This window comes from Mirounga angustirostris, unplaced genomic scaffold (genome assembly GCF_029215605.1).
Source record: "Mirounga angustirostris isolate CCGP_5_RB_7025 unplaced genomic scaffold, mMirAng1.0.hap1 SCAF_16, whole genome shotgun sequence".
Lineage (NCBI taxonomy): Eukaryota > Metazoa > Chordata > Mammalia > Carnivora > Phocidae > Mirounga > Mirounga angustirostris.
The window spans coordinates 55,707,742-55,735,514 of NW_026991724.1; the positions used below are offsets into that span (position 1 = coordinate 55,707,742).

Genomic DNA, 27,773 nt, shown 5'->3' on the forward strand with positions numbered 1-27,773 from the left:
CCTGCGCTCTTTCCTTTTGTAAAGAAAAAGAACAAATACAGCCTAGAGATAGCAAGACCTACTTATAAGAAAAGGAAGCATGACTCTTGCTGGAGAATCTTCAATTTGAAATCCAGCACGATGCTCGGTAGAGAAGAGAGCACATTACAGAAGGATGTAGAAAATTATTTCTCCAAACGCTCTTACTGATGGCCACTTTAGAACACTTAGGAAGCATTTTCAATGTTCAGCTCCTTAACTCCACTTCCAAGTACTACTGAATCAAAAATAAGGAATAGATGTCTAATTTTAAGATTCTATGCCAGTTAGTTTCTAGAATTATCACTAATCTAGAGTGAAGATTACGGATAACCTCAGCAGATGGGAACATTAAAGTCAAGATAAAACATCATGAATACTTCCTTCCTTACACCAACAAAGCCTGATTATTTCCTTGAAATGATGTCATGTCATTTGTGATGAGTTACAATATAGAATTTTAAGAACTTGAACATATAGTATTATACTATACTTCTTTCCTCTTCCTGAAAATAGAAAAGTAATAAAGGAGATAATTTCTGTAATGCTATGCAGGATGAAATGGAAAATTATGAAACCAAGGAATAATTTAGAACCTTTACTTGCAAAGAGTTGGATCTCCAGAAAACAAAAGTGAGAGCCTTCATTTTTCTTTTAAGATTTTTATTTATTTATTTGACAGAGAAAGAGACAGCGAGAGAGAGAACACAAGCTGGGGCAGTGGGAGAGAGAGAAGCAGGCTTCCTGCTGAGCAGGGAGCCCGACGCAGGGCTCGATCCCAGGACCCTAGGATCACGACCTGAGCCGAAGGCAGACGCTTAACAACTGAACCACCCAGGCGCCCTGAGAGCCTTCATTTTCTAAGGGAATCTGGCAGAGAGACCCTGAACCAAGTGCACAAAATATTAGCTGTAATGAGACAAACTGATTTCAGTGGCCTGAAGCACAAAGGACTCATCACTGCGACAGTGCTTACAAAAATAAAAAAAAACAAATCTTTATATGATTCCAATCATGAAAATATAGCATATTTCTGAAATTTCAAGCCACAGATTGCTCCCATGTCCTGTAATCTTTAATATATTTTAAATAGTAAGTCTTTTCGTTGAAGCAATCTAGACAGCAAGTCTTTTTCAGAACGTTGACTTATTCTGGGCCTGATAACTGGTTTATTTGTTCATCTAGTTTCCATAGACTCAGGCCTCACCCAGACAGAACCTCAATATTATATATTCTCCTCCTTTACTGGGATCCCAAAATCTAACCCATCTCCAGTGAGAATCTTGGGTATCAACACATCCCCATATTGATCTGTCACAGAGGGAATACTTTCAATAGTTGCAGGTCATGAATTCATGATAGGAATTCGTCATGCTGCACAGAAAACCCGGCTGGAGAGAATGGAGAGACAGCCCGGGGATAATAGAGGAATATCCTAAAGGGCTGACTTGACTATCATTAAAAGAATAAATAGTAGTCCGAAACATATTTACTAGGCAGGACCACCAAAAGTAGAGAAGTGAATGTTTGCAAGTTCTAATACATGGCCTTTCAGTAAGAAATGAAGACACTGCCCTAAGCTAAGTCAAGACAAGATTTACCCCAGAAGCAGCCCTTTCGGCCTCTCCCTTCTGTTCTAGGTTTCTTTCTCTATCGATATTAGGTAGAGAAATCACACCTGTATGCCTTTAAAGGCCTCAACATGGCCTCATTACCTGCTATCATCAGCTCAGAGGCAGAAGGATCTTGAAATGCACAAAAGGCCGCCCTCTCCTTTGTCACAGGAAAGATTCAGAAAAAAAGGAGCTCCTATGTGGACACTTGCGTGTGAGTTCATCCTTCCTGGTTTCAGATGTCCTCCCCTCCCATAGAAAACCAAATCCTGCCACAGCACGGGGAACGTGGGCTGCACGGACCTGCCCCTTCCAATTGCAGACCAAACAGTCTGTTAGCTTCTCTTCACCAGAAAGCCAGACTCTGCTCTCACAAGTGTGTCTGCGAATCCTTGGGCTTCACCCTGGTCTACACGAGAAGCACCTGAAGCGCATAGTTAAAGCAGCACTGATGTTCTCACCCTGACCAATAGACAGACTCTGGCAGAGGGCCCAGGTGATGGTGGTTCTTAAAACTCACCCTGGAGGGGGCACCTGGGTGGCTCAGTTGGTTAAGCATCTGCCTTCAGCTCAGGGCATGATCCCAAGGTCCTGGGATCGAGCCCCGCGTCGGGCTCCCTGCTCAGCGGGGAGCCTGCTTCTCCCTCTCCTACTCTCCCTGTTTGTGTTCCCTCTCTGGCTGTGTGTCTCTCTGTCAAATAAATAAATAAAATCTTTAAAACAAAAACCTCTCCCTGGGATCTTTACTGTAAATCCAGGCTGATAAACGATGATGTGTTTCACATTTCATTGTGCACAGAAATCATTCGGTGTTCCAGGTCCCACAGAAGAAATGGTGATTCTGCAGGTTGGGAATGGGGTCTGAGAATTGGCATCTTTCCCAAGTACTTGTTAGTGCTGATGCTGTTCCTGGGGACCCTCGTTTAGTGGCGACACTAGAGAATGCAGGCACAGCGCACCTGAGCCCCCCACACCCACCATCTACGTCAACACAAACAACTCCTGGTGAGTTCCCAGGAAAGAATTTACTATTTACTTTTCACTGTTGTGAGTTTATTGTTGGTCCCAGGAAAGACCTCCATCACTGCCCTGAAGGACCACATGCTTTCATAGCACTTTACAGTTTATAGAAAGGCAGCTCGTGAATGCACTAATGTCTGAACAAGTCTCTATTTGGAAAACAACGTGTATATATTGATTACTGCAATGTTGATTGAGCACTGATTTTCTGTTCACAAGGAAGTTATGGTGCACCGTGTGGGCAACTTCACATATATGATGTGATTTCATCCCCATAATACCCTGTGAGCTGGGCACTAGGTGTCCTATAATAACCATGAAGATGCACAAACTGGGCCCCACTTATGTGCTTCATCTTTTTCCCTATCGATTAAAAAATAAAAGTTTGTATATTACAGGAGCGAAATATGGATGAATGGAAAAATAGAGAAAGGAAGGGTAGATTAGTAGTTCCAAGAGTTTTCTTTGTTGGGTTTACATGTTTTTAACAGGATAGAAAAATGTTTGAGTTTATAAGCAAATGCCAGTTTTCCTCTACTTTGTATACTCTCATTAGCAATATAGGATCATTTTAATTCCTCCACATTGGTGTTACCAAGTTTGTTTTTCCCTCAAATCTAATTATTCTAGCAAATAGGAGGAGTCATTTTCCTGTATGTTTCCTAGAAAACATCTCCCTGTTTTCTAGGAGTGGTTAAAGAAAATGTGCTATATATATTATTTAACATGATTTATGATATAAAATATGTATTATAGAATATATATATATTTTAAGATTTTATTTATTTGACAGAGAGAGAAACAGTGAGAGCAGGAACACAAGCAGGGGGAGTGGGAGAGGGAGAAGCAGGCCTCCCGCTGAGCAGGGAGCCCGATGTGGGGCTCGATCTCAGGACCCTGGAACCAAGACCTGAGCCCAAGGCAGACGCTTAATGACTGAGCCACTCAGGTGCCTCTGTTATAGAATATATTATGTATCATAAATAATTTATTAAATATACTATAATATCTATCTATACAAAATTCAGCCTTAAAAAAGGAAGAAAAACATCCTTCCATTTGGACAATGTGGGTGAGCATGGAGGATTTTATGCTAAGTGGAATAAGCCACACAAAATGGCAAATACTATCTCAATTATATCCTAAATCTAATAATCTAATAATCTAATCTAAATCTAATAATGTTGAACTCCTAAAAGCAGAGTAGATGCTAGGACATGGCTGAGGGCAAAGTGGGAGATTTTGGTCAAATGGTACAAAATTTCAGTTATGCAGAATGAATAAATCCTGGAGATCTAAAGTACAGCATGGTGACTACACATAATTCCATGTCTATTATACTTGGCATTTGCTAAGAGAGTATATCTTCAATGTTCTCAACAAAAATTAATTTAAAAATCAGAAATAAAAAGTCCTAACACTATGAGATTAATTAGCTAGATTGTTTTAATCATGTCATAATGTATACATAGATTTATGTTTTGTTACTTGAGCAACTACTGAATCTGCAGGAATGGAAAACAGGATTCTGGGTAAAAGGTTGGTGAAGCACACGATTTCATGATAAAAAGAGAAAAGAAGGCACTAAAATATACAGTCGTTTCCTTCCATGTATCAGCTTCTAGGTTTTGGGAATTGTGAGCACCAGCCCTGGAGAGATGAAAGGAACAGCCACTCCACTCAGAATCTGATCTCCTCTAATCTGTCCTGGGAAGGGAGGAGCTCCAGAGCCAGGCCAGACCTGGACACAGCCTCAGAAGGGGGTGGATCTGGTTTGGGCTTGGGAGGGAGCTGGCTGTAGGCTCTGATCTCCCTGCTTCTGGGGTATGTCTAGGCCTGTCATTCCTAAGCCTTCCCAGAGAAATTCAACACCCAGAGTTCATACTGTTTTAATCTATTTAGTCTCATTCCTATTTCAGAAAATAAAATAAAAAGCAACTTAACATAAACACTTAGCATTTTCAGGGGCAATTATATTATAAAGCTTTTATTCTTACAAGAATGCAAAATAAATGTTACTGCTACTAAAAATTCTTTGGTCCATGGATGACCCATCAAAGGTGACACCAGAACTCACACCACAACAGAGAGAGGGAACTGGCCCAGCTGAAGCAAAGCCCCCTGTATACCACCTCTTCCTCACATTGACTCCACAATCCTGAATTCAACAATTTGCTCTAACCTAAAAGTTCCTGGATGGTAGGCATCATGACTCTTCATCTGTTTTTCTAATGACTGAATGCCATGGAAATAATCAGGTTCTATCTGTTTGCATCTCTACACTTGCTCAGTCAGTGTTCTTTACCACAGTATGAGGAACCTGGAGTACCTCCCACCAGGGTACCACAAAGGAGATTCCTTCTATGGAGGGAGGAGAGGACCCTGAATGACTCATTCTTCTTTCTCTGAGATGGAAGCAGATTCAGATTGTGATGCCAGTCTAACCCCAGGCTACATCGGACATTCCTAAATATTCCAAAGAGTTCCTGGTTCTGAAAAGAGTGTCCCCAGTGAGACTGAACTGTTGATGCCCCCATAGGGATTCAGGGAGCAGAAACCTTAGGCCATCAGCTAGGGCATAAACCTGTCCTGGTGGATCAGTATCCTCTGATGCAGGTGTGATGTATCCTGTCCCTGGGCAGTGATCTCTGCAGTAAGAAGCCTCTACCTCAGTAACATGGGTTACAGGTAGTTGTAGTTGTGGTCATGATTCTAGATATTTTGTGGGTCTTAACCTTGCACTGTTAATGGATCTTCTCCCTTCCTGAGGCTGTACTAAGGCAGGACCTAGTGTGGCAGGTTTTAAGCCTATGCTCATTAAAACTTACAGATTTGGCATTGATGATCAGGAGTGCCAGTTTGTTGAAGGACCATCAAACTTGTTAACCATCTTTGTGGAACTGCCTTCACAAGATCACACCCAGGAAAATGTTAGGCAAATATAACATCTCATATTGAAAGATACCCATTCAAAGATATTTTGGGTATCTCTGCATTCTTTCAGGAGACCCTGTGACATTACTGACTGGACTCTGATCTTACCTCCTGGGACCATTAATACATCATAATTGTATAATTAATTAAAATAATAATTTTAAAGGATTCATTGTATAGCTACAGTTACCTATTACTAGAATAGATTCTCTATATTATTCTCAATTTTACCTACAATGTCACTAGCTTGTAAGTGTACATAACACTCTGAGGCATGAATATATAAATGACTGACATGGAGGAAAACAGACTCCATTTTCTCCTGAGATGAGGAAGTTTTCTAATTCATCCAGGGTACAGAGGAAGACCTGGATACTGAGCGGTCATCACTAAGGAGAATAAAGGGGCAGAGAATCTACACATTCAATGCAATCCCTATCAAAATAACACCAGTATTTTTCACAGAGCTAGAGTAAACAATTCTAAAATTTATATGAAACCAGAAAAGACCCCAAATAGCCCAAGTAATGATGAAAAAGAAAACCAAAGCTGGAGGCATCACAGTTCCAGACTTCAAGCTATATTACAAAGCTGTAGTCATCAAGACAGTATGGTACTGGCAAAAATAGACACAGGGGCTCCTGGGTGGCTCAGTGGGTTAAGCATCTGCCTTCGGCTCGGGTCATGATCCCGGGGTCCTGGGATCAAGCCTTGCGTTGGGCTCCTTGCTCAGCAGGGGAGCTGCTTCTCCCTCTCCCTCTGCCTGCCACTCCCCCTGTTTGTGCTCTCTCTCTGTCAAGTAAATAAACAAAATCTTTAAAAATAAAATAGACACAGAGATCAATGGAAAAGAAAAGACGACCCAGAAATGGACCCTCAACAATATGGTCAACGAATCTTCAACAAAACAGGAAAGAATATCCAATGGAAAAAAGACAACCTCTTCAACAAATGGTGTTGGGAAAACTGGAAAGCAACATGCAGAAGGATGAAACTGAACCACTCTTTCACACCATATACACAAATAAATTTAAAATGGATAAAACACCTAAATGTGAGATAGGAATCCATCAAAATCCTAGAGGAGAACATAGGCAACAACCTCTTTGATTTCAGCCACAGCAACTTCTTACTTACTAGATATGTCTCCAGAGATGAGAGAAACAAAAGCAAAAATGAACTATTGGGACTTCATCAAGATAAAAACCTTCTGCACAGCAAAGGAAAGAATCAATAAAACTACTAGGGAACCTACAGAATGGCAGAAGATATTTGCAAATGACATATCAGATAAAGGGCTAGCATCCAAAATCTATGAAGAACTTATCAAACTGATTAATCAAAAAACAAAAAATCCAGTCAAGAAAAGGGCAGAAGAGCAGACATTTCTCCAAAGAAGACATACAAATGGCTAACAGACACATGAAAAAAATGCTCAACATTACTCATCATCAGGGAAATAAAATCAAAACCACAATGAGATACCACCTCACACTTGTCAGAATGCATAAAATTGACAACTCCAGAAACAACAGGTGTTGGGGAGGATGCAGAGAAAGGAGAATCCTCCTACACTGTTGGTGGGAATGCAAACTGCTGCAGCCAATCTGGAAAACTATGGAGTTTCCTTAAAAAGTTAAAAATAGAATACCCTATGATCCAGCAATTACACTACAGGGTATTTATCTAAAGGATATGAAAATAGTGATTTGACGGGGCATATGTACCCCAATGTTTATAGGAGCAATGTCCACAATAGCCAAACTATGGAGAGAGTCCAGATGTCCCTCTATGGATGTTGGTTAAAGATGTGGTATATACAGGGCGCCTGGGTGGCTCAGTTGGTTAAGCGACTGCCTTCGGCTCAGGTCATGATCCTGGAGTCCCGGGATCGAGTCCCACATCGGGCTCCCTGCTCGGCAGGGAGTCTGCTTCTCCCTCTGACCCTCCTCCCTCTCATGCTCTCGGTCTCAAATAAATAAATAAAATCTTTAGAAAAAAAAATTAAAAAAAAAAAAAGATGTGGTATATACATACAATTGAATGTTACTGAGCCATTAAAAAGAATGAAATCTTGCTATTTGCAACGATGTGGATAGAGTGTATTACCCTAAGTGAAATCAGCCCAGTCAGAGAAAGAAAAACACCATGAGTTCACTCATATGTGAAATTTAAGAAACAAAAGAGATGAACATAGAGGAAGGGAAGCAAAAATGAAGTAAGATAAAAACAGAGGGAGGCAACAATAACTTTTTTTTTTAAGATTTTATTTTTATTTAACAGAGAGAGACACAGCAAGAGAGGGAACACAAGCAAGGGGAGTGGGAGAGAAAGAAGCAGGCTCCCCGCTGAGCAGGGAGCCTGATGTGGGGCTCGATCCCAGGACCCTGGGATCGGGACCTGAGCCGAAGGCAGACGCTTAATGACTGAGCCACCCAGGCGCCCAAGAGACTGTTAACTACAGGGAACAAACCAAAGGCTGCTGGAGGCGAGGTGGGTGAGGGATGGGGTAATTGGGTGATGGGCACTTGATGTAGTGAGGGCTAGATGTTATAAGCAACTGGCCAACTACTAAATTCTACCCCTGAATCTATTAACATGCTATCTGTTAACTAACTTGAATTTAAATAAAATCTTTGAAAAAACAGTCATTCTAAGAAAAATGAGTAAAGGGGATGGCAATTTGGAAACATGTTGATTAAGAACAAGTTGTTCACTTCCCTCCACATAGTCTAGTGAAAAAGAGAAAAATTACAATGATGGAAAAAGGAAGGATACAAAAAATTACAACAGTGCTTTCCAGGACAAAAATGCCTGGGGTAGATATTTTCTCAGGAGAGGTTCTTGGTGTGGTATTGGTCTGATGCAAGTGTTAGCCCCCCGAATGTGCATGCACAGAAGAAAATCAGAATGAGTCCCAAACAGAAAACATAGGAGGTACATCTGAATGCTGCATAAAGTAAATCTATGTGTTCCTCACAAAGTATAGCAGAACAGGATCCAAAGCCTACAATGTTTGTGCATATTTGTTGTACTTCTTATCCCATACATACATAGGAACTGTGGTATTGACCAGCTCAGGGAGGATCCAGCACAAGATATTGGAGGGGCCAATTGAATGTGGGGCTGTTCCTTAATGCTTTGCAGACCTGGAGTTTCTGGGACTGATGGTGATGGCTTGGAAGACACTCAAGGGGCCAGAATTATCAATGGACAGACACATCTCTGGACTCTCTGTGCAACTAGAAAATGAGTCTGTGTCCAAAATCATGGAGAAAATGTTTCAAATCAAAAGCTGCCAATGTGTCTGAGATTCCTCTTGAAGAATGACCAACACTTGGCTACATTCAGATGACTGAGAAAAACCTCTCAAACTTGCCCTGGTTCCCGTCTAGTATGGGAAATGATGACATAAGAGGTAGAACTCCTCCAGTTTTCCAGGGAAAACCTAGACCAGGAAGATCATTCCCAATGTCAAATACTCAAATGCTAATTTCCAGGGTTCAATATTTACATTCACATGCAGAACAATCAGCAGGGAAACATGAGTTGTGGGCCATGTTTTTCATGAAAAAATGAAATCTACAAGGTTGGCCAAAGTCTAAAGTCATTCTATAGTGTTTACAAGATATGGCCCAGTGTTACTAATGTTTTATTCTAATGATTTTAATGTTCATGATTTTATGCTTTTGGACTATTATTCCTTTTTTACTGTGTCATATAATAGAATACATATATAATCTGACTGCCCCTGATTTTGGCACAAAGCTAACATTCTTTTTTTTTTTTTTTTAAAGATTTTATTTATTTATTTGAGACAGAGAGAATGAGAGACAGAGAGCATGAGAGGGAGGAGGGTCAGAGGGAGAAGCAGACTCCCCGCCGAGCAGGGAGCCCGATGTGGGACTCAATCCCGGGACTCCAGGATCATGACCTGAGCCGAAGGCAGTCGCTTAACCAACTGAGCCACCCAGGCGCCCACAAAGCTAACATTCTTGTAAATTCCCAAGTGATAAGAGCACTAGGAGTATCCATGTTCTAATATTTGTCCTTGAACTCTCCCTGACTCAGGGCTGCTAAAACTCTTTTAATTCCTAAATGATAACAGCGCTAGGAGTATCTCTTATTCTAGGGAAGTGGCTCTGGGTGGGATCCTGGATGCGAGGTGGCCACCAGAAAGACCAAGCCATGATCAGCAGCTTGGAACATCAGTTTCATCTCCCCAAACCCTTACTTCGGAGAAGGGCTGCAAATGGAGTTATGACTGCTCATGTGTACATGAAGAAGGCTCCATAAAATCCCAATAGTATGGATTTGGGAGAGATTGCAGGCTGGTGAACACATCCACACAGGGAAGGTTACACACCTAACTTCATAGGGACAAAAGCTCATGATTGTGGGACCCTCACAGACTCACATTATGTATCTCTTTATCTGGCTATTCATCTGTATCCTTTATCGTATCCTTTAATAAGCTGGTAAACATAAGTGTTTCCCTGAGGTTTGTGAGATACTCTAGCAATTTAATTGAACCCAAGAAGGAGATTATCAGAAGTTCCAATATATACCTGGTCATTCATGTGTATAGGTAACAGTGTGAGCTTGTGAATAGGGTGTGAAAGTATTTTGGGGGTGGGGGCAGTTTGTGAGACTGAGCTCTTATCTGTGGGACCTGAGAATATCTCTGGGTAAATAGTGTCCACATTGAATTAAATTGCAAAACATCCAGTTGGTGTTGGAGACTTGCTTGTTGCTGTGGGGAAAGTACCCCCAACCCATATTTGTGACCAGAAGTGTCAGAAGTAAAATGCTCTGTGTATGTAGTAAGAGGGACACAGAAGACATATACATAAAGGAAAGAACTGTGTTTAGCCCTTCATAGAAAAGAAACAATAGGTTTTTTTTTTTTTTACAACTGACCAAAATAGTTTAGTTAAAAAAGGTTTAGTGATCATCTAAATATCAGTTGAGTCAGCACTTGAACCTGGGTACCTACAGCAACAAGAGGCATTCAAATGCCCTTCCAGAAGACCTGTTCTTGGATTCTCTCCCATTAGACAATCAGTCCTTCATCCAGAAGACTTCACATAGAACAGCTTCCATGGTCTGAGACATGAGAGTGTAAGTTCCAGCCCTGCACACACACATATAGCCTGAATATGTATTTAATTGACGACTGAAAAACAGATACGGCAGGTCCAGCTTCCAGAATTAAAACACAGAAGCCTCGCCTACACGTGACCCACTTTCACATCTGCAGAACCAAGACCAGAGTCCACTTAAAACAATTCATGCTCATCTCTATATCTGACTGCGTTCTTCATGGGCAAATATCTTCACTGAAGATGACAACCATAAGGAGGTCCCCAGAGTGTCATTCTCAAAGCAGGTTCCCAAAACAGGCCCCACTGGCATCACTTGAGCACTTGCAAGAATGGAAAATTGGGGGTGTCACAGCCCAGCCCAGAACTATTGAAATGATAATATGGGAGGAGGCCTAGAAATCTGAGATTTTTACAAGTGTTTCAGATGGTTCTGATGCAAGATATGACAGCCTCTGCAATAACTAAGTTACAGGTCATCCCTGAATTAGGCACAGATAAGTCCTCTTACAAATCTTCTATATTTATGGTGATGTTAGTGGTGTGACACACACACAAATACACACAAAACACATTTTTCTTAGCCATAAATAAATCTGACTCTAACACAGTCTGTTATGGCTTCCTGGTCTTCCAGGTCTTACTTCCCTCAATGCCCTCCTCCAGCTTCCTGGGATCACCCATAAATACAGTTCTCATCACATTCTTTCATCAAAATAATCCAACTTAGAATGAATTGGTATGTATTCAAATATTTCATCAAATAAGATAGGAAACACATAGAGCCAAATGGTAATGTTATAATTTATAATGGACTTGAATATACAATTCTCACTATGAATCGGCATTTGATGATTTTTGCTGTAAGAGCATAAATAACGGGATGCCTGGGTGGCTCAGTATGTTAAGCGCCTGAGTCTTGATTTCAGCTCAGATCATTGATCTCAGGGTTGTGAGATCCAGCCCTGTGTGCTTGATTTCAGCTCAGATCATTGATCTCAGGGTTGTGAGATCCAGCCCTGTGTGCACCCTGCTTAAGATTCTCTCTGCGTCTCTCCCTACTCAGGCGCAAGCTCTCTCTCTCCCCCTCTTAAAAAAGAAAACAAAAAGAAGAAGAGCTTAAAAATGATATATGTAAATTATAGAGTACACAACATAAAAGATAGGATTTGAGTTATTGGTGACATAAAGACGGTAAGGGGGGGCAGAAAAAGTAGGAGAATTTTGTATCTTACTGACAATATCAAGTTAAAATGGTTTGTTACAGCTTTGAGAGGTTTTAAGTAATCTCCAAGGTAACAGGAAAAAAAAAACTATAAAAGACATAAAAAGGAAATGAAAATGGTATCAAAGCTGTCATTACAAACGTCAAACAAACATAATGGAACACAATAAGAGAGGGAAAGAGGGATAAAATATCCTCAAGAAGTATAGAAAACCAAAATCACAACAGCAATAGTCCTTCTCTTTCAGTAATTATGTTCTCGGTAAGTACATGAAACTCCCTCCATTAAAAGGCATAAAATAGGGCGCCTGGGTGGCTCAGTCGGTTAAGCGACTGCCTTCGGCTCAGGTCATGATCCTGGAGTCCCTGGATTGAGTCCCGCATCGGGCTCCCTGCTCGGCAGGGAGCCTGCTTCTGCCTCTGACCCTCCCCCCTCTCATGTGCTCTCTCGCTCTCATTCTCTCTGTCTCAAATAAATAAATAAAAAATCTTAAAAATAAATAAATAAATAAAAGGCATAAAATAAGGGCACCTGGGTGGTGCAGGCGGTTAAGCATCCAGTTCTTGGTTTCAGCTCGGTGTGATCTCAGGGTTATGGGATAGAGTCCGAGTCAGCTCCACACACAGTGTGGAGTCTGCTTGGGACCCTCTTCCCTCCCTCTCTGCCCCTCCTCCCCTTCCCTGGAATAAATAAATAAATCTTAAAAAAAAAAAAGTGCCATAAAGTTGCTGAGTGAGTAAAACACAACATCCGACAACCTCCCATCTACAAGAGTCACATTAAATCTAAGGACACACATAAGATACAAGTCAAAGTATGTAAAAGCACATTTCATGCAAATGGAAAGCAAAAGAGGTCACGGGTAGCCATATTACTATCAGACAAATACACATTAAGTTCATGGAGTGTCAGTACAGAGAAACGACCATATATGTAAAGAAATTACCTGGATAACAACAACTATAATAACGTGTGCACGTAACATCAGAGATCCCATGTATGTGAAGCATCCAAGACAGAACTGAAGCAAGAAATCAACAGCGTCACGATAGCAGCAGAAGTTAATACGTCAATTTAACTGGATAGAAAGACCACACTCAAGCCCATTAGGGAGAGAGCACTTGAACAACATAAAAGACCGGGTGCCTGGGTGGCTCAGTCGGTTAAGCGACTGCCTTCGGCTCAGGTCGTGATCCTGGAGTCCCGGGATCGAGTCCCGCATCGGGCTCCCTGCTCAGCGGGGAGTCTGCTTCTCCCTCTGACCCTCACCCCTCTCATGCTCGCTCTCTCATTCTTTCTCTCAAATAAATAAATAAAATCTTTAAAAAAAACAAACATAAAAGACCAATTACATATAATGGCATAAACAGACAACTCCATCAAGCAAGAGCAAAATATACAATCTTCTCAATCACACATGGAACATTCTCTAGTATAGACAACCTGTTTGCCTACAAAACAAGTCTTAACAAATTTAAGAAGATTAATATCATACCAGTATCTTTTCTGACCACCGTGGAATGAAACTAAGAATGAATAGCAGACGGGAAATTGGAAATGCCACAAATATTTGGAAAGTGAACAACATGCTCTTGAAAAATCAATGGGTTAAAATGAAATTTAAAAAATAACCAGTAAATATCATGAGACTGATGAAATGAAACAAAATATATTCAAACACATGGAAATCAGATAAAATAATTATAAGGAAACACTCAGTGGAGTTTAAAGGCAACCTGAGAAATGGAAGGTAATTTGTCACAGAGTCTCTAGAGCATAAGGATTTAATATCAAGAATATAGAAAGAACTTTTGCAACAACAACCAAACAGCAACTAGTATTAAGAACTGGACAAAGTTTTCAGTGGGGACAACTGAAGGAAGATATACAAATGGACAAGGATATGAAAGATGCTTAAAATCACTATTCGTTAGAGAAATACAAATCAAACAGTGAGTCATCACCTCACACATGTTCAGATCCCACTAGTAAAAAAACAAAAAACCTACTTGTGTTGGAAAGGATGAGGAGAGATTGAAACCCTTATGCACTGTTAGAGGAAATGCAAATGGTGCAATCATTATGGAAAATGGAATAGAGATTCCTCAAAACTTTTTTTTTTTTAAGATTTTATTTATTTATTTGAGACAGAGAGAATGAGAGAGACAGAGAGCACATGAGAGGGGGAGGGTCAGAGGGAGAAGCAGACTCCCCACTGAGCAGGGAGCCCGATGCGGGACTCGATCCCGGGACTCCAGGATCATGACCTGAGCTGAAGGCAGTCGCTTAACTGACTGAGCCACCCAGGCGCCCCCTCAAAACTTTTAATGCATATTATCATATGACTCAGCCAGCCCACTTGACAGTATATAACCAAAAGAATTCAAAGTAGGATCTGCAAGAGATATTTGCATAAGCGGATTCAAAGCAGCATTATTCAGAAAAGCCAATAATAAATGAAAGCAGCAGAAATGTTCAAGAATGCATAAAGAAAATGTAGATATACGTGCACTAGAATAATACTCAGCTTTGAAAAAGGAGACACATCTTGTCACTTTATACATGGTTAAACGTGATGTTAAGTGAAATAAATGAGTCACAGGAACAGATACACTATGATTTCACTTAAGTGACTGACCTAGTGTCATGAACAGCATGAAGGAAGGAAAGAAGGGAGGGAGAAAAGAAGGAAAGGAAAGAGAAAGAGAGAAAAAGAGAATGAGTGCCCGAGTCTTAGAATAGAGACAAATGTGGAAGTGACTGCTTAACAGGTATTATGTTTCAACTCAGCAAGATGAGAAAATCCCAGAAATTGTTTTTCCAATAATGTAAATACACATAACACTTTAGTTATTACCAGAGACAAATTTTATCTGAGTGACCCATTTGTATGACAGGGCAAACATCTAATTACCAAACATCTGCTGTTCGTCTTATTGCTCCGTGAAGTGCATTTCTCCACTTCAAAGTGCCAGACCCTCCTCCATTTAAGGATCACATATATATACCTCCTTTTACCCAACTGTCTTTGAGATTTCCATGTCTGGGAAGGTTCCTTCTACTTATGAAATTTAATTTGATCTATCCTGTTAATCTGTCACATTTCAATTGGATTCTTAGTCCAGGAAGAAGGACCTTGAAGGGAACAGAAATTCATACTCCCTGGCAGGATCAACACAAAATTGATCTAATGAAGCCAAGCATTGATCTTGTCAGTTCAGATGTAAGAAAGCAAACTACAGGTCATATATTCCCAGGCACAGCTGTTCCAGACAAGGGACATGTAGCCTAGGCTCAAGACATAGGCATGTGACCCCACTAGCTTACAAGTAGTTAATCAGCACTAGCCTACAGATATAACTACCAGATGCAACTAATGAAATCTTTAACATTAAGAAACATTTTTTCTGATTTAAAGTCTTTTTTTTTTTTTTTTAAGATTTTATTTATTTATTTGACAGAGAGAGAGAGACAGCAAGAGAGGGAACACAAGCAGGGGGAGTGGGAGAAGGAGAAGCAGGCTTCCCACTGAGCAGGGAGCCTGATGCAGGGCTCTATCCCAGGACTCTGGGATCATGACCTGAGGCGAAGGCAGAGGCTTAACAACTAAGCCGCCCAGGCGCCCCCTGATTTAAAGTCTTTTGAGTAGAATACACCTCTGGGGTATAAGGTAAAGCGGCAGCAGAAGGTATCAATTAACATCTGCTAACATGGCCTCATGGGTCTATAATTTGTTTTTTTGTTTTTTTCCAGTTTCACCTTAGGGCACAAAATTACACCACTTGTATTATTTGTGAGGAGTTTATGACAATAGAATTGTTCACATTCACCTCATTCTAACAATAAGGCAATGAAGTGCAATGGAAGGCTGAATTCTAGCTGTAATGTTTTTTTGTAATAACATTTTCAAATATACTTAAATATAGAGAGGTTTTTATGACACAATTTGATTTTCACATCAATGAAATATTAATATAAAATACAGAGGAAGAATAATTCAATTTGTACTGAAATAAATATTACATGTACAAAGCACATATAGTTAAAATGGGTCACAATAAATGAAAGTGGAGACATCATTTTGCTCGGTCACTAAAGAAAGCTGCTGACACTTCCAATCCTACATCATCAAATTTAATTATTCTTGCTGATTTAGAACACAAAACAAATACAGATCCCAGGGCTTAACTTTCAGAGGTTACATAAATCACTACAGTGATCCAATTTAAGGTCAGTAGGGACCAGTAAATCACAGCATGAAAGTGAATGAGTCCTTTTTCCATTAGGGCTGTCAGGCTAGGATTATTATGTTACTAGATTTTCTCAAAAGGACTTCACATTTTCTCAAATATTCAGGAGAAATATATTTTCCCTCTGTGCCCTACATTAACACTGATGTGCTTTGGTCTTGAGTATAGAAGAATGATGAGTTTTAAAATTTCTTTTTTTTTTAATTTTTTTTAAAAGATTTTATTTATTTATTTGAGAGAGAGAGAATGAGAGAGAGCGAGTACATGAGAGGGGGGAGGGTCAGAGGGAGAAGCAGACTCCCTGCTGAGCAGGGAGCCCAATGCGGGACTCGATCCCAGGACACCAGGATCATGACCTGAGCCAAAGGCAGTCGCTTAACCAACTGAGCCACCCAGGCGCCCCTAAAATTTCTTTTATAAATTTATACAATCTGGATTGTATTGGCCTGAAGAGTGTAACTGTCAAACTTGTACAATAATTGTTATTAAAAATGGATGCAAGAGAAGTTATTAGGAAATGCGGACATACTATATATACAAATTGTTAGTTTAATATATTCCATTATATAGAGCACCAGAAGTATGCAATTATAAAGCAAAGAGTTTGTTAGGACTCTAACATTAGTCACCCTTTTACATTTCTTCTGATTAGACACATCACAAAATGTCAGTTGTCTAAGACTTGACCCATTTGGTCTCAACCTACGAATATATATGTAAGCAAAAATTCATATCAAAAGCAATTGCTCTATTTTATTTATTTTATTTTTATTTTTTTTAAAGATTTTATTTATTTATTCATGAGAGAGAGAGAGAGAGAGAGAGAAGCAGGCTCCCAAGAAGCAGGGAGCCCGATGCGGGGCTCGATCCCAGGACCCTGGGATCACGACCTGAGCCGAAGGCAGACGCTTAACCATCTGAGCCACCCAGGCGCCCGCAATTGCTCTATTTTAAATGTACAAAATAAAATTTCGAATTAAACTGTCATGAGCCAAAAATATAAAAAAAAAAAGGAGCTTAGTTTAAAAGGACTGTGCATATCCAAAAGTTACCTTTAAGAAGACTGTGATGGAAAATGTGAAATGACTCTTGAGTATGGCACTTTCATTTTGCAATGAGAGAAATAAGGCATTTGACTGGGAAGACCTCTCTTGGTAAGTAACTTAGCATGTGACAGTTTCATCATAACCTCATTTTGTTGAGGACTAGTCCTCTTCTGCTTATAATACTTTACAGAATCTGAGAGGCTTTGTGGTTCTGATTCTGTGCTTGTGTTGTTGAAGTTGTTTTTTTGGATAGCAATGGGAAACGGTGTGTCTGATATATCTACCCCCTTGCAGCCCATTAGGGTGCCTGTTACAAAACTGCTTGGTGTTCAGTTACTACTCTATGAAAAGGAAGGTGAACAATTCATGGCCACAATATACTTTAGAGTCAGGAGAAGCACAGACTGCAGATGTGTGGTACAGTTGCATCTGCCTCTTATAATTTTAAAATTCTCCACAATGTTGCCAATTTAAATCCTTAATACATTCTGTAGAAATTCTGGGGACTCCTGGGTGCCTCAGTGAGTTAAGCGGGGATCGAGTCCCACTTTGGGCTCCTTGCTCAACAGTGAGCCTACTTCTCCCTCTCCTGTTCTCCCTGTTTGTGCTCTCTGTCTCTCTGTCAAATAAATAAATAAAATCTTAAAAAAAAAAAAAAAAGGAGATTCTGAATGAATCCAAAGACAAAGGACATTAGCTCCTCTCAATTGACTGGAGAACTTTCCTCTAGCATCCAGCAACCATCCCACAGGGATTCCCACTCATGATACAAATAATTTAGGTGCTGCTCCATCAGGGGAAACATAGAAGAATCAGCCACTTAGCATGCTGAGCACTTTGAATTCAGGCAAGTTAACTCCAGAGAAAACCAAGACACAAAATACAATCCACCATCTCCAGGGTGACACCTGAAGGAGCAAGACCACTCAAATTAGCACATTCATATACAAATAAAACCCCATAGGTAGTGCTGGGCATCTCAACCCACTAGGATGGAAAATAAACAATCACAATGGGGAAAAAAGTGATGGAGAAAGGCCTTCCAACAATCTGGTGAGATTGATGTTTCACACACATACATTACATAGTTTCAAGTCTCTAAGTAAACAGAAAATTATACTAATGATCTTAATGCTGAGGTGGCTTAAATGAGGACCCCTTGAAATAATTAGTGTACTTATGCATCATCATCCAGAGAGCCAACTATTAAGCTAAACAAATCAAGTGTGATACCTATTTTGACTACTACTTAGGACCTTTTAAAGGAGACACTGAGAGGATAGGAACCATGCAGGAAACAAATAATGGACTTTCTGAAATAGTGACAAAAACAGAGCGAAGACATGTCAAGTACGGGACAAGTACTTCGCACTGCTGCACCTTCTTTTTATACTTTAAATAGGATGCCAGGAAATGAGGCATTAAAATTAAATCCTCTGCCAGGGAACAAGAATACTTGTCCCCTCTAAGGTCCTTCTAGTTTGACTAAGAATCAAATTAACATGAGACAGATTACCAGGAGAAAATCAAATTAAGTATGTGTAAATACAGGGAATCCATATAGACACAGAAATTCAAAAGACTGTCAGGCAAGATGAGGTACAAATGTCAACCTGAACTAAGGAAAAGACAGTAAGGGCCTGGAGCTTCACAGGAAGGGAAAACACTTCACCGGGCAGTAAGAAGAGCAGATATTTGTGCTTACAGATGAGTCACTGAGGTAAACTGTCTCACTGTTAATAACTCTAATTCTCGGAAAGACGCCCCATTTTAGATTCTTCTCTGTGGTTAAGGGGGGGAGGGAATGTTTTCCTGAGTCTGCAGGTTTTTAAGTGCCTTCAACTCAAATTATCCGAAGGCCAAACTGGCACATTGGGTTGGGGGGTAAAGAAGGGGCGAAGAAGCTGTCCTTAACCCCTTCAGTTCCCCCATATGAAACTTCCTTGGGACTTTCACGTATTAAAAGTTGACCTGGTAGATTGCTTCATGTCACTGATCCAGGACTTTCCTCCAGACAATAGGTCAGTAAAAGTCAAAATCATTTCAGGAGGCAATGATGCAGGTCTATGTTTCAAAGTTAGCCCAGGGGTTCAAGTAAGGTTATTAAATGAGACATTGGTATGAAAACAAATGAACTCTACTTAATGATTAGATCAAATGTTAAGCCAGGTTCTGATTTCTTTTTTTTTAAGATTTTATTTCTTTATGAGAGAGAGAGAGAGCGAGCGAGCGAGCATGAGCAGGGGGAGGGGCAGAGGGAGAGGGAGGGGCAGAAGAAAGAGAAGCAGACGCCCTGCTGAGCAGGGAGCCTAGTGCGGTGCCGGGCTCGATCCCAGGGCTCTGAGATCACGACCTGTGCTGAAGGCAGACACTTAACCAACTGAGTCACCCAAAGCCCTGCCAGGTTCTGATTTCTAAGGGTAGCCAGTTGAACAGACTTCTAGATGATGCATTGGAAATATCTTTGGATAGAGTGAGAGTAAGTAAGGGCAAACTGACAGATGTTCCTTGTTTATTTTTCAAATGCATCTGGTAATACTTTGAGTGGACCATAGAGACACATCACTAACACTGTCTATACATGACCTATCATGACGATTTCTTTACATTAAGATATTTATATTAAGTTTGCAGAGCTACAGGAAAAAAGGCAATTTTAGTTCTAAAATGATTCCATATAAGAAAGGTGGGAGAAATATCAAAATGTTAGGGGCACCTGGGTGGCACAGTCCATTAAGCATCAGACTCCTGGTTTTAGCTCAGGTCATGATCTCAGGGTTGTGAGCTCGAGCCCCGCATCAGGCTCCACGCTCATCACGGAGTCTGCTTGGGATTCTCTCTTCCCCTCTCCCTTTGTCCCTTGCCCCACCCAACCCTCTCTAAAATAAATAAATCTTTAAAAAAAAATCAAAATGTTAGTTTGGGGACTTAAATCCTGGCATTGGAGGAGTCTAGAAGAAATCAGGATGTAGGCCAGTTGATGATGAATAGTATTAAAATCTAATAAATATAAACATGTTACTGAGACATATTTTTCTCTATAGTCCTCTCCATTTTTACCAAAGATAGCCAAACTAACACTGATTTGATTGCAAAGGAAGCCTAACAAAAACACTTGTCCTGGGGGCACCTGGGTGGCTCAGTGGGTTAAGTGGTTGCTTTTGGATCAGGCCATGATCTCATAGTCCTGGGTTAGAGCCCTGCATCAGGCTCCCTGTAGGGTGGAAAGCCTGCTTTTCCCTCTGCCCCTCACCCCTCTCCTGTGCTCGTTCTCTCTGTCTCTCTCGCTCTCCCTCTCTCAAATAAATAAAACCATAAAAAAAACACAAAAAAACAAAAAACCTTGTCCTGATTATTTACATAAATGCAGGAAGAATAGAGTTTAACCTATCAAATCTTTAAAAATGGCTTTTCTGGAACTTTTCATAAGAAATCTCAAGAGTGAACACTCAATAGCCTCTCCACACCAGGAGCCATGCCATAAACTTGCCACCAGACTTTGCCTACAATAACAACAGATCTGGGTAAATTCCTCTCTTCATGAAGACCCCTGACTATCCATGGGTTCCTGCATCTCTTAGGAAATTACCTTCTTTGCTCTCCTGGTAAGGCTGCTGGGAACTCCGTAAACAAGGTGTCAGGTTGATATTTCCAAGGGGCCTTTATTGGCCCCATAAAGTCAACGTTAGTCCCTTATAGCTGTCATCATATCTGAGTCTATGCAGCTCTTCCTCAGCTATGACATTCTAGTCAAAGCCTTGGTTATATAACCAGTGTTTTCAATTGTGTCTCCTCCCAATGAAAACAGATTCTTATTGAAATTGCAAATACATATATTCGCTAAAATATAATAGTTACTCCGACTTTCTGGATTCTGGAATAATCAGGTAGGGAGAAAAGATAAATATTTCAATTTGTTTACAAGGGTATATTTTATGCCCTGGTGCAAGTCAGTTAGGAGAAAAGTCTACTTGGGGCACCTGGGTGGCTCGGATGGTTGAGCATCTGCCTTCGGCTCAGGTCATGATCTCGGGGTCCTGGGATCAAGTCTGGCATCCGGCTCCCTGCTCAGTGGGGAGCCTGCTTCTCCCTCTCCATCTGCCCCTCCCCCTGCTTGCGCTTTTACTGGCTCTCAAATGAATAAATAAAATCTTTTAAAAAAAAGTTTTCTTCAATCTGTAAAAAACAAAACATTTAAAAGGATTTTTTTCAATTCCAGTTAGTTAATATACAATGTAATATGAGTTCCAGGTGTACAATAGCGACTCAACAATTCCCTGCAACACCCAGTGCTCAAAACAAATGCACTCCTTGATGCCCGTCATTTATTTCACCCATCCCCCAACCGACCTCCACTCTGGTAACCATCAGTTTCTTCTCTATACGTAGGGTCTGTTTCATGATCTGCCTGTCTTCTGTTTTTCTCTTGGCTTGTTTCTTATATTCCACATGAGTGAAAATATATGGTGTTTCTCTTTGACTTCTTTCGCTTAGCAGAATACTCTCCAGCTCCATCCATGTCATTGCAAACGGCAAGATTAAATTCCTTTTTATGGCGGAGCAATATTCCATTACCCCACCCACCCACACATACACACAATGTCTTCTTCCTTCATTGATCAGTGAATACTTGGGCCTGAATGTTTGAACAGAAATGCTCACCACCACTGACTGCTGAACCGCTCCTCCGAGAAATCCATGGCACAGAGCCAGAGAATGGGACTATACCCACAATGGGGCTGACTGAAGGGAAGAAGGTCCTGCAGAGCAGTGCATCAACTTTCACGCAATGCCACCCATCTACGGTGGATCTAAACTTGATTGGGGTTACACACCTGGGATACCAGCACTTGGGTGCACCCACAACACATGCCTTGCTGATCCTGCCTACACAACTCTCTAAAAGGCTTCTTCATCTCTCAAACCTACTTTACCATGGGGTATTTTTTTTTTAAGGGTTTTGTTTATTTGAGATAGAGAGAGAGCATGAGAGGGGGGAGGGTCGGAGGGAGAAGCAGACTCCCCGCCGAGCAGGGAGCCCGATGCGGGACTCGATCCTGGGACTCCAGGATCATGACCTGAGCCGAAGGCAGTCGCTCAACCGACTGAGCCACCCAGGCGCCCCTACCATGGGATATTTTTTTATAGACTTTTAATTAATTAATTAATCAGAGAGAGAGCACAAGCAGGGGAAGCGGCAGGCAGAGCAGACAGAGGGAGAAGCAGGCTCCACGCTGAGAGAAGAGCTCAATGCGGGATACGATCCCAGGACCCTGGGATCATGACCTGAGCTGAAGGCAGACGCTTGACTGAGCCACACAGGCGTCCCCACCATGTGATATTTTAAAGCTACGCCCAAATGATTACATCATCCAATATCCTTCCTCCATCAATTACCACTGATCTAGAACTGGGCAAACAACAGTCATCGTCGTCATCCAAAAGAATCTGGTCCTCAGTAACACCTAGGAATTCAATTAAATCATGAAAACACAGAAGCCCCCTACGCTTCAGAAACCCACATTTGCCAAAGCCTTATGTCCATTATATTTATTCATCAGAAGACACCACCAAGAGCTGCCTTTGCCTTTGCAGTGGCTAGAGGGGAACCACCTCTATCTGGTTCCCTCCCCGCATTGGAAAGAGTTCTTCACATTTTTTTTTTAAGATTTTATTTATTTGAGAGAGAGAGACTGCATATGTGGAGGGAGACAGGCCAAGAAAGAGAGAGAAGCAGACTCCTTGCTGAGCAGGGAGTCCGACGTGGGGTTCAATCCCAGGACCCTGGGATCATGACCCGAGCGGAAGGCAGACGCTTAACCAACTGAGCCGCCCAGGCGCCCCTCACATTTTCTTTAATAGATCTTATCTTTCTCTCTAAGGATGGTGCCATCATTGTGTTTTACAACCCAGTGTTAAATGTCTGAATACCCATTGGCCTTCCATTTCTCTAATCTCAATTCAGTGTTTACTTAGGAAACTCTAGCCACAGCACAAGCGAAGAAGAATGTTTGTGATGCCTAAAGAGCTGGAAACAAAACTGAGGATAGAACTGGAGATCTGGAGATAACTAGGAAAAGAAGTAGAAGTTATTTTTCTAAATCCAAGGAGTCAGTTGTGCAACTCAGGAAAGGTATCCTCTCTCCATATGCAGAATTCATGCCAATTCTTCATCGTCTGTATTTTCTACCTCTTACTTGAGGCTATAGTATCACTCCTATTGGAATGTTTCTCCTACTTATAGGGTATCTATTACACACCGAGCATTAGTAAGAGTGTATGCTTACTTCATAGAAAAATCAAAACAACACCCCCACATATGAAGTGGGGCACATACCTTTATTTGGGGCCATGGTACAGTGCTTTAACATCCCAAGACTAAGTCCAGATTGAGTCATTCAAACTTAAAACAGGTTTAGGTAAGCTCTGTGGGGGTCTGTCTTCTCTACAGGACACATGAGGGAAAGTCAAGGTAGTCAGGGGACATGTTTGCTCATGAGGGTGGACTGGGGATGTGAACAGAAGTGACTCCGCAGAGTGTTGTCTAGAGAACACACTAGTGAGAAGGGCAGGTGTCAGTTCAAGGCCCCTGCAAAAATACTGCCTACACCAAGGGGATGCCAAGTAGCATTATTATGGAGTACTTGTCAATAAGACCCCCATATAATCTGTAATATGTCCATGATAATATCCCACTATTTCCTAAGAGGAGAAAATGATACAATAGATAAACTAGGGTAAAAATAATCACACATTATTTAAACGTTAAGGACAATTAAAAAATGGATGACTAGGTATATTATTCAACTCCATTACCAAATATGTGAGATTCCATCAGTTACCTACAACCTTTAGATAGGTTAACATTGGTGGTAGGATAACACTTCATTCATTACTCATCCATGGTAATACATTAAAAATCAATTATTGTTTTATTAAGACCACACATGAACTAAGTTATGAATTTCAAATGCACTCCGATCCTTATTCAAAATACAGAATCCAAATGTTAAAAAGCACTCATATGCGGATATAATGATGTGGAAGTAGTGATTTCCATAATTTTCAGGCATGAGGTCATTCTTAAAAAATTGGTATATAATTTGTGTACATATAATTATATACCATTTTAGGGAAGAATTAGCTGTCCTCTTTCTAATATCTGTGGAGATCTCTTCATTTCAACCACATCAACCGACATTCTCTACTTGTAACAATAGCTTTATAAGGATACATCAGTATTTTACTGGACTGCCACCTCTTTTTCCTCAATAACCAGATGGTAAAATATTTTATTTATAATATCCAGGAAGTTCTTTAGCTTTAATAAAAGAAGAATGTTGTTCTGAACACCTCTTTCATGAACACTGACATTAATGTTATAACCGCAAAAAGCATCTCCATTTAGATTTTCTTCATATATTGTATATTATATTGCCCTTCTTCTTCCATGGACAATTAGATATGTGAGTCCCAACAAATGAAGAAGGGCATCTCGTATCTTTGATACAGTGACAATCAGCCACATACTTCACACACCCACTAGGAATAAATGAATTTCATGAAATGATTTGAGAGTACAAATACATTAATATTTGCTAGTCACAAATCCCAGATAGGATCAATGAAAAAAAAAGCACATATTGAAATTAATTATACTTATGTAAAAATCCATCCACTTAAACCTTTGAAGCATAATAGCACATAGACTAAGTGTTTAACTTTATATTATTCCTTATAAGGAATATTTTTATGTAACATCTGAATAGATTAATTCCTATACTGCCTTCTACTTGATTTCTGTGATACTGACATTTGATGTTCACTTACATACATTTCTAAATATTTACATCTTTCAAGTTACTCTCATTTATGTACTCTCTGGTGTTTGCTACAGTGAATATTTAAAATGAAGGTCTTTCCTCATTCATTATGTTTCTAGGGTTTGAATCTAGGATGCATTTTGGGATACTGAGTATAGACTGAATTCCAGTTAAAGGCACTGCAACTTTGTCTGCATTTTACAGTTTCTATCCTGTATGATAACTAAGATGTTGAGCAATTTGTGAATTCCATCTAGAGGCTTGCGACACTCCTTATATTGTAATCTTTCTCCTCAGTAAATGTGCTGCCGAAGTGAGCACTCTTTCTCCTCAGTATAAACTCTGAGATACAGAAAAGGGTTGAGCAGTTTAAAAGTTTCCCATGTTCTTTACATTTCTAACTTTTTCCCCAGTATGAATTCTGTGATGTTGAATGAGGCTTGACCTCTTATTAAAGGCAATGCCAAATTCTTTGTATTTGCAAAATCCACTCCAGCATACATTCTCTGATCAGGAATCAGGGTTTAACATTGCTTAAAGGCCTTGCCACATTCTTAACAACTTTATGACTCCTCTCCACTATGAATTCTCTGATGTGGAGTAAGGGGTGAGTAGTCTTTAAATGTCTTCTCACATTCTTTTACATTTGTAATGTTTGTTCTACTATGAATTCTGTGGTAATGAGTAAAGGTTGAACAGTGATTAAACGCCTTCCCATATTCTTTACTTAGGTATGGTTTCCATCATCAAGTATGAGTTCTGTGATGTTGACGCAGGTGTGAGTGCTGGATAAAGGCATGGCCACATTCCTTACATATGTAAGGTCTCTCTCCAGTATGAATTCTGTGATGTCGAGTCAGGTGTGAGTGCCGGTTAAAGGCCTTTCCACATTCTTTGCATACGAAAGGTCTCTCTCCAGTATGAATTCTGTGATGTTCGGTAAGCTTTGAGTGCTGGTTAAAGGCCTTGCCACATTCTTTACATTGGTAAGGTCTCTCTCCAGTATGAATTCTGTGATGTCGAATAAGGTATGAGTGCCGGTTAAAGGCCTTGCCACATTCTTTACATATGTAAGGTTTCTCTCCAGTATGAATTCTGTGATGTTGAGTAAGGTTTGAATGCAGGTTAAAGGCCTTGCCACATTCTTTACATATGTAAGGTTTTTCACCACTGTGAATTCTGTGATGTTGAGTGAGGCTTGAGTGATGGTTAAAGGCCTGGCCACATTCTTTACATTTGTATGGTTTCTCTCCAGTATGAATTCTGTGATGCTGAGTAAGGTTTGAGTGCTGGTTGAAGGCCTTGCCACATTCTTCACATTGGTAAGGTTTCTCTCCAGTATGAATTCTCTGATGTCGAGTAAGCATTGAGAGCTGGTTAAAGGCCTTGCCACATTCTTTACATTGGTAAGGTTTCTCTCTAGTAGGCATTGGTTGATGTTGAGATAGTGTTGAGTGCCAGTCAAAGGCTTTGCCACATTCTTCACAAATGTAAGTTTTCTGTCCAGTAACGGCTGTGTTATGTATGTTTAGTCCTGATGCTTGGCTAAACATGTCCCCAGGTTTATTACATCTGTATGAGTTTTTTTCCATGTGAATTCTCTGATAATCACCAACATTGGAGGACTGGTTAACAGATTTCCCATATTCATTATATTTATAAGGATTCTCTCCCAAAGGGATACTCTTATATATAATAAGGTTGGAGCTTTGATAAAAGACTTCCTCAAATTTATCAAAATTAAAATGGTTCTCTGGAAAATGAGTCCTCACAGGTTTATAAACATTTGAACACTGGTTAAATTTTTTTGCAGATTCGCTACATTGAGCAATTCTGTTTTCATTGAATATGTTCTGGTAATTTTGTAGAGTCAACTCCTTGGTGAAGGACCTCTCAAATGGATCCCACATAGCACTTTGTTCTTCATTTTTAAATCTCTGATTTTCAGAAATATTTGACTCAAATGTCAATCCAATCCTACTTTCAAAATGGTTCAAATAATTATTTTCAGCATGAACTAGATAACTTTCCAGATTTTCCAACTTTTCGTTCTCCAGATACGTATGTTTGACCATTTGATTTAAGCCCTTGCTTAGAGAAACAAACTGCTTTGCAGAAGAAGCAGGATTAAGAAGGGATGTTTTCCAAAGTGTTTTATATCCTTCATCATTTGGGGTAGTGAGATTCGTATTATGGACAGTTGTCTCAGTTTGGATATGTCCTTCATGATATCTTTCATGCCCTTCACTCTCCCCATCATTTTTCCAGTCTATCATTAAGTGTAAATTGTCAAGGGCACTATGTTTATATCTACCCACTGCCACGTTTTGGAAAGAAGCTTCTATGCACAGCTTTGGCAGGAAACTCTGGGTGCCATGTGAAGATACAGCTGAAAGATATTGAATAAGAGAAAAGTAAAATCATTCCACTTACTATTCTCAGATGAATATAATGAAAGCTTCTAATATGGAAAAATAAAATCAATCAGAGAACTTCAGCAAGACGGCCGAGAAGGAATCATCAGGACTTCATTCCTCCAGGGACACATAAACTTGCAGACATATACCCGTAACATAGCCTAACATACAGTTCTGTAATCTTGTCATGGTGGAGCACACATCACTTTCCTATACCTAAAACATCAGGAAAAGTACCAATTGAGCCTAAAATTAGCAGCAGGAACTAAATTTAAACTTAAAATACAAATAAAATAAGATATAGCAAAAACAGAAAAATATCAA

At 40.2% G+C, this 27,773-nt stretch overlaps 1 protein-coding gene across 9 annotated transcripts in view; it reads right to left on the reverse strand.

The window, feature by feature from the left end:
- LOC123856088 (KRAB domain-containing protein 5-like) overlaps positions 1–27,773 on the reverse strand; it is a 212,269-nt gene that overhangs the window by 58,996 nt on the left and 125,500 nt on the right. The window contains exon 7 of one of the 9 annotated variants that reach the window (XM_064581746.1): positions 29–27,421. The exons of 7 other annotated variants lie outside the window; for them this stretch is intronic. In XM_064581746.1, coding sequence (XP_064437816.1) covers positions 25,779–27,421 — 1,643 coding nt within the window. In that variant the 3' untranslated portion in view covers positions 29–25,778. Of the gene's footprint in view, positions 1–28; positions 27,422–27,773 lie in introns of those variants that run through there. One more of the 9 variants, XM_064581751.1, reaches the window with a different exon arrangement.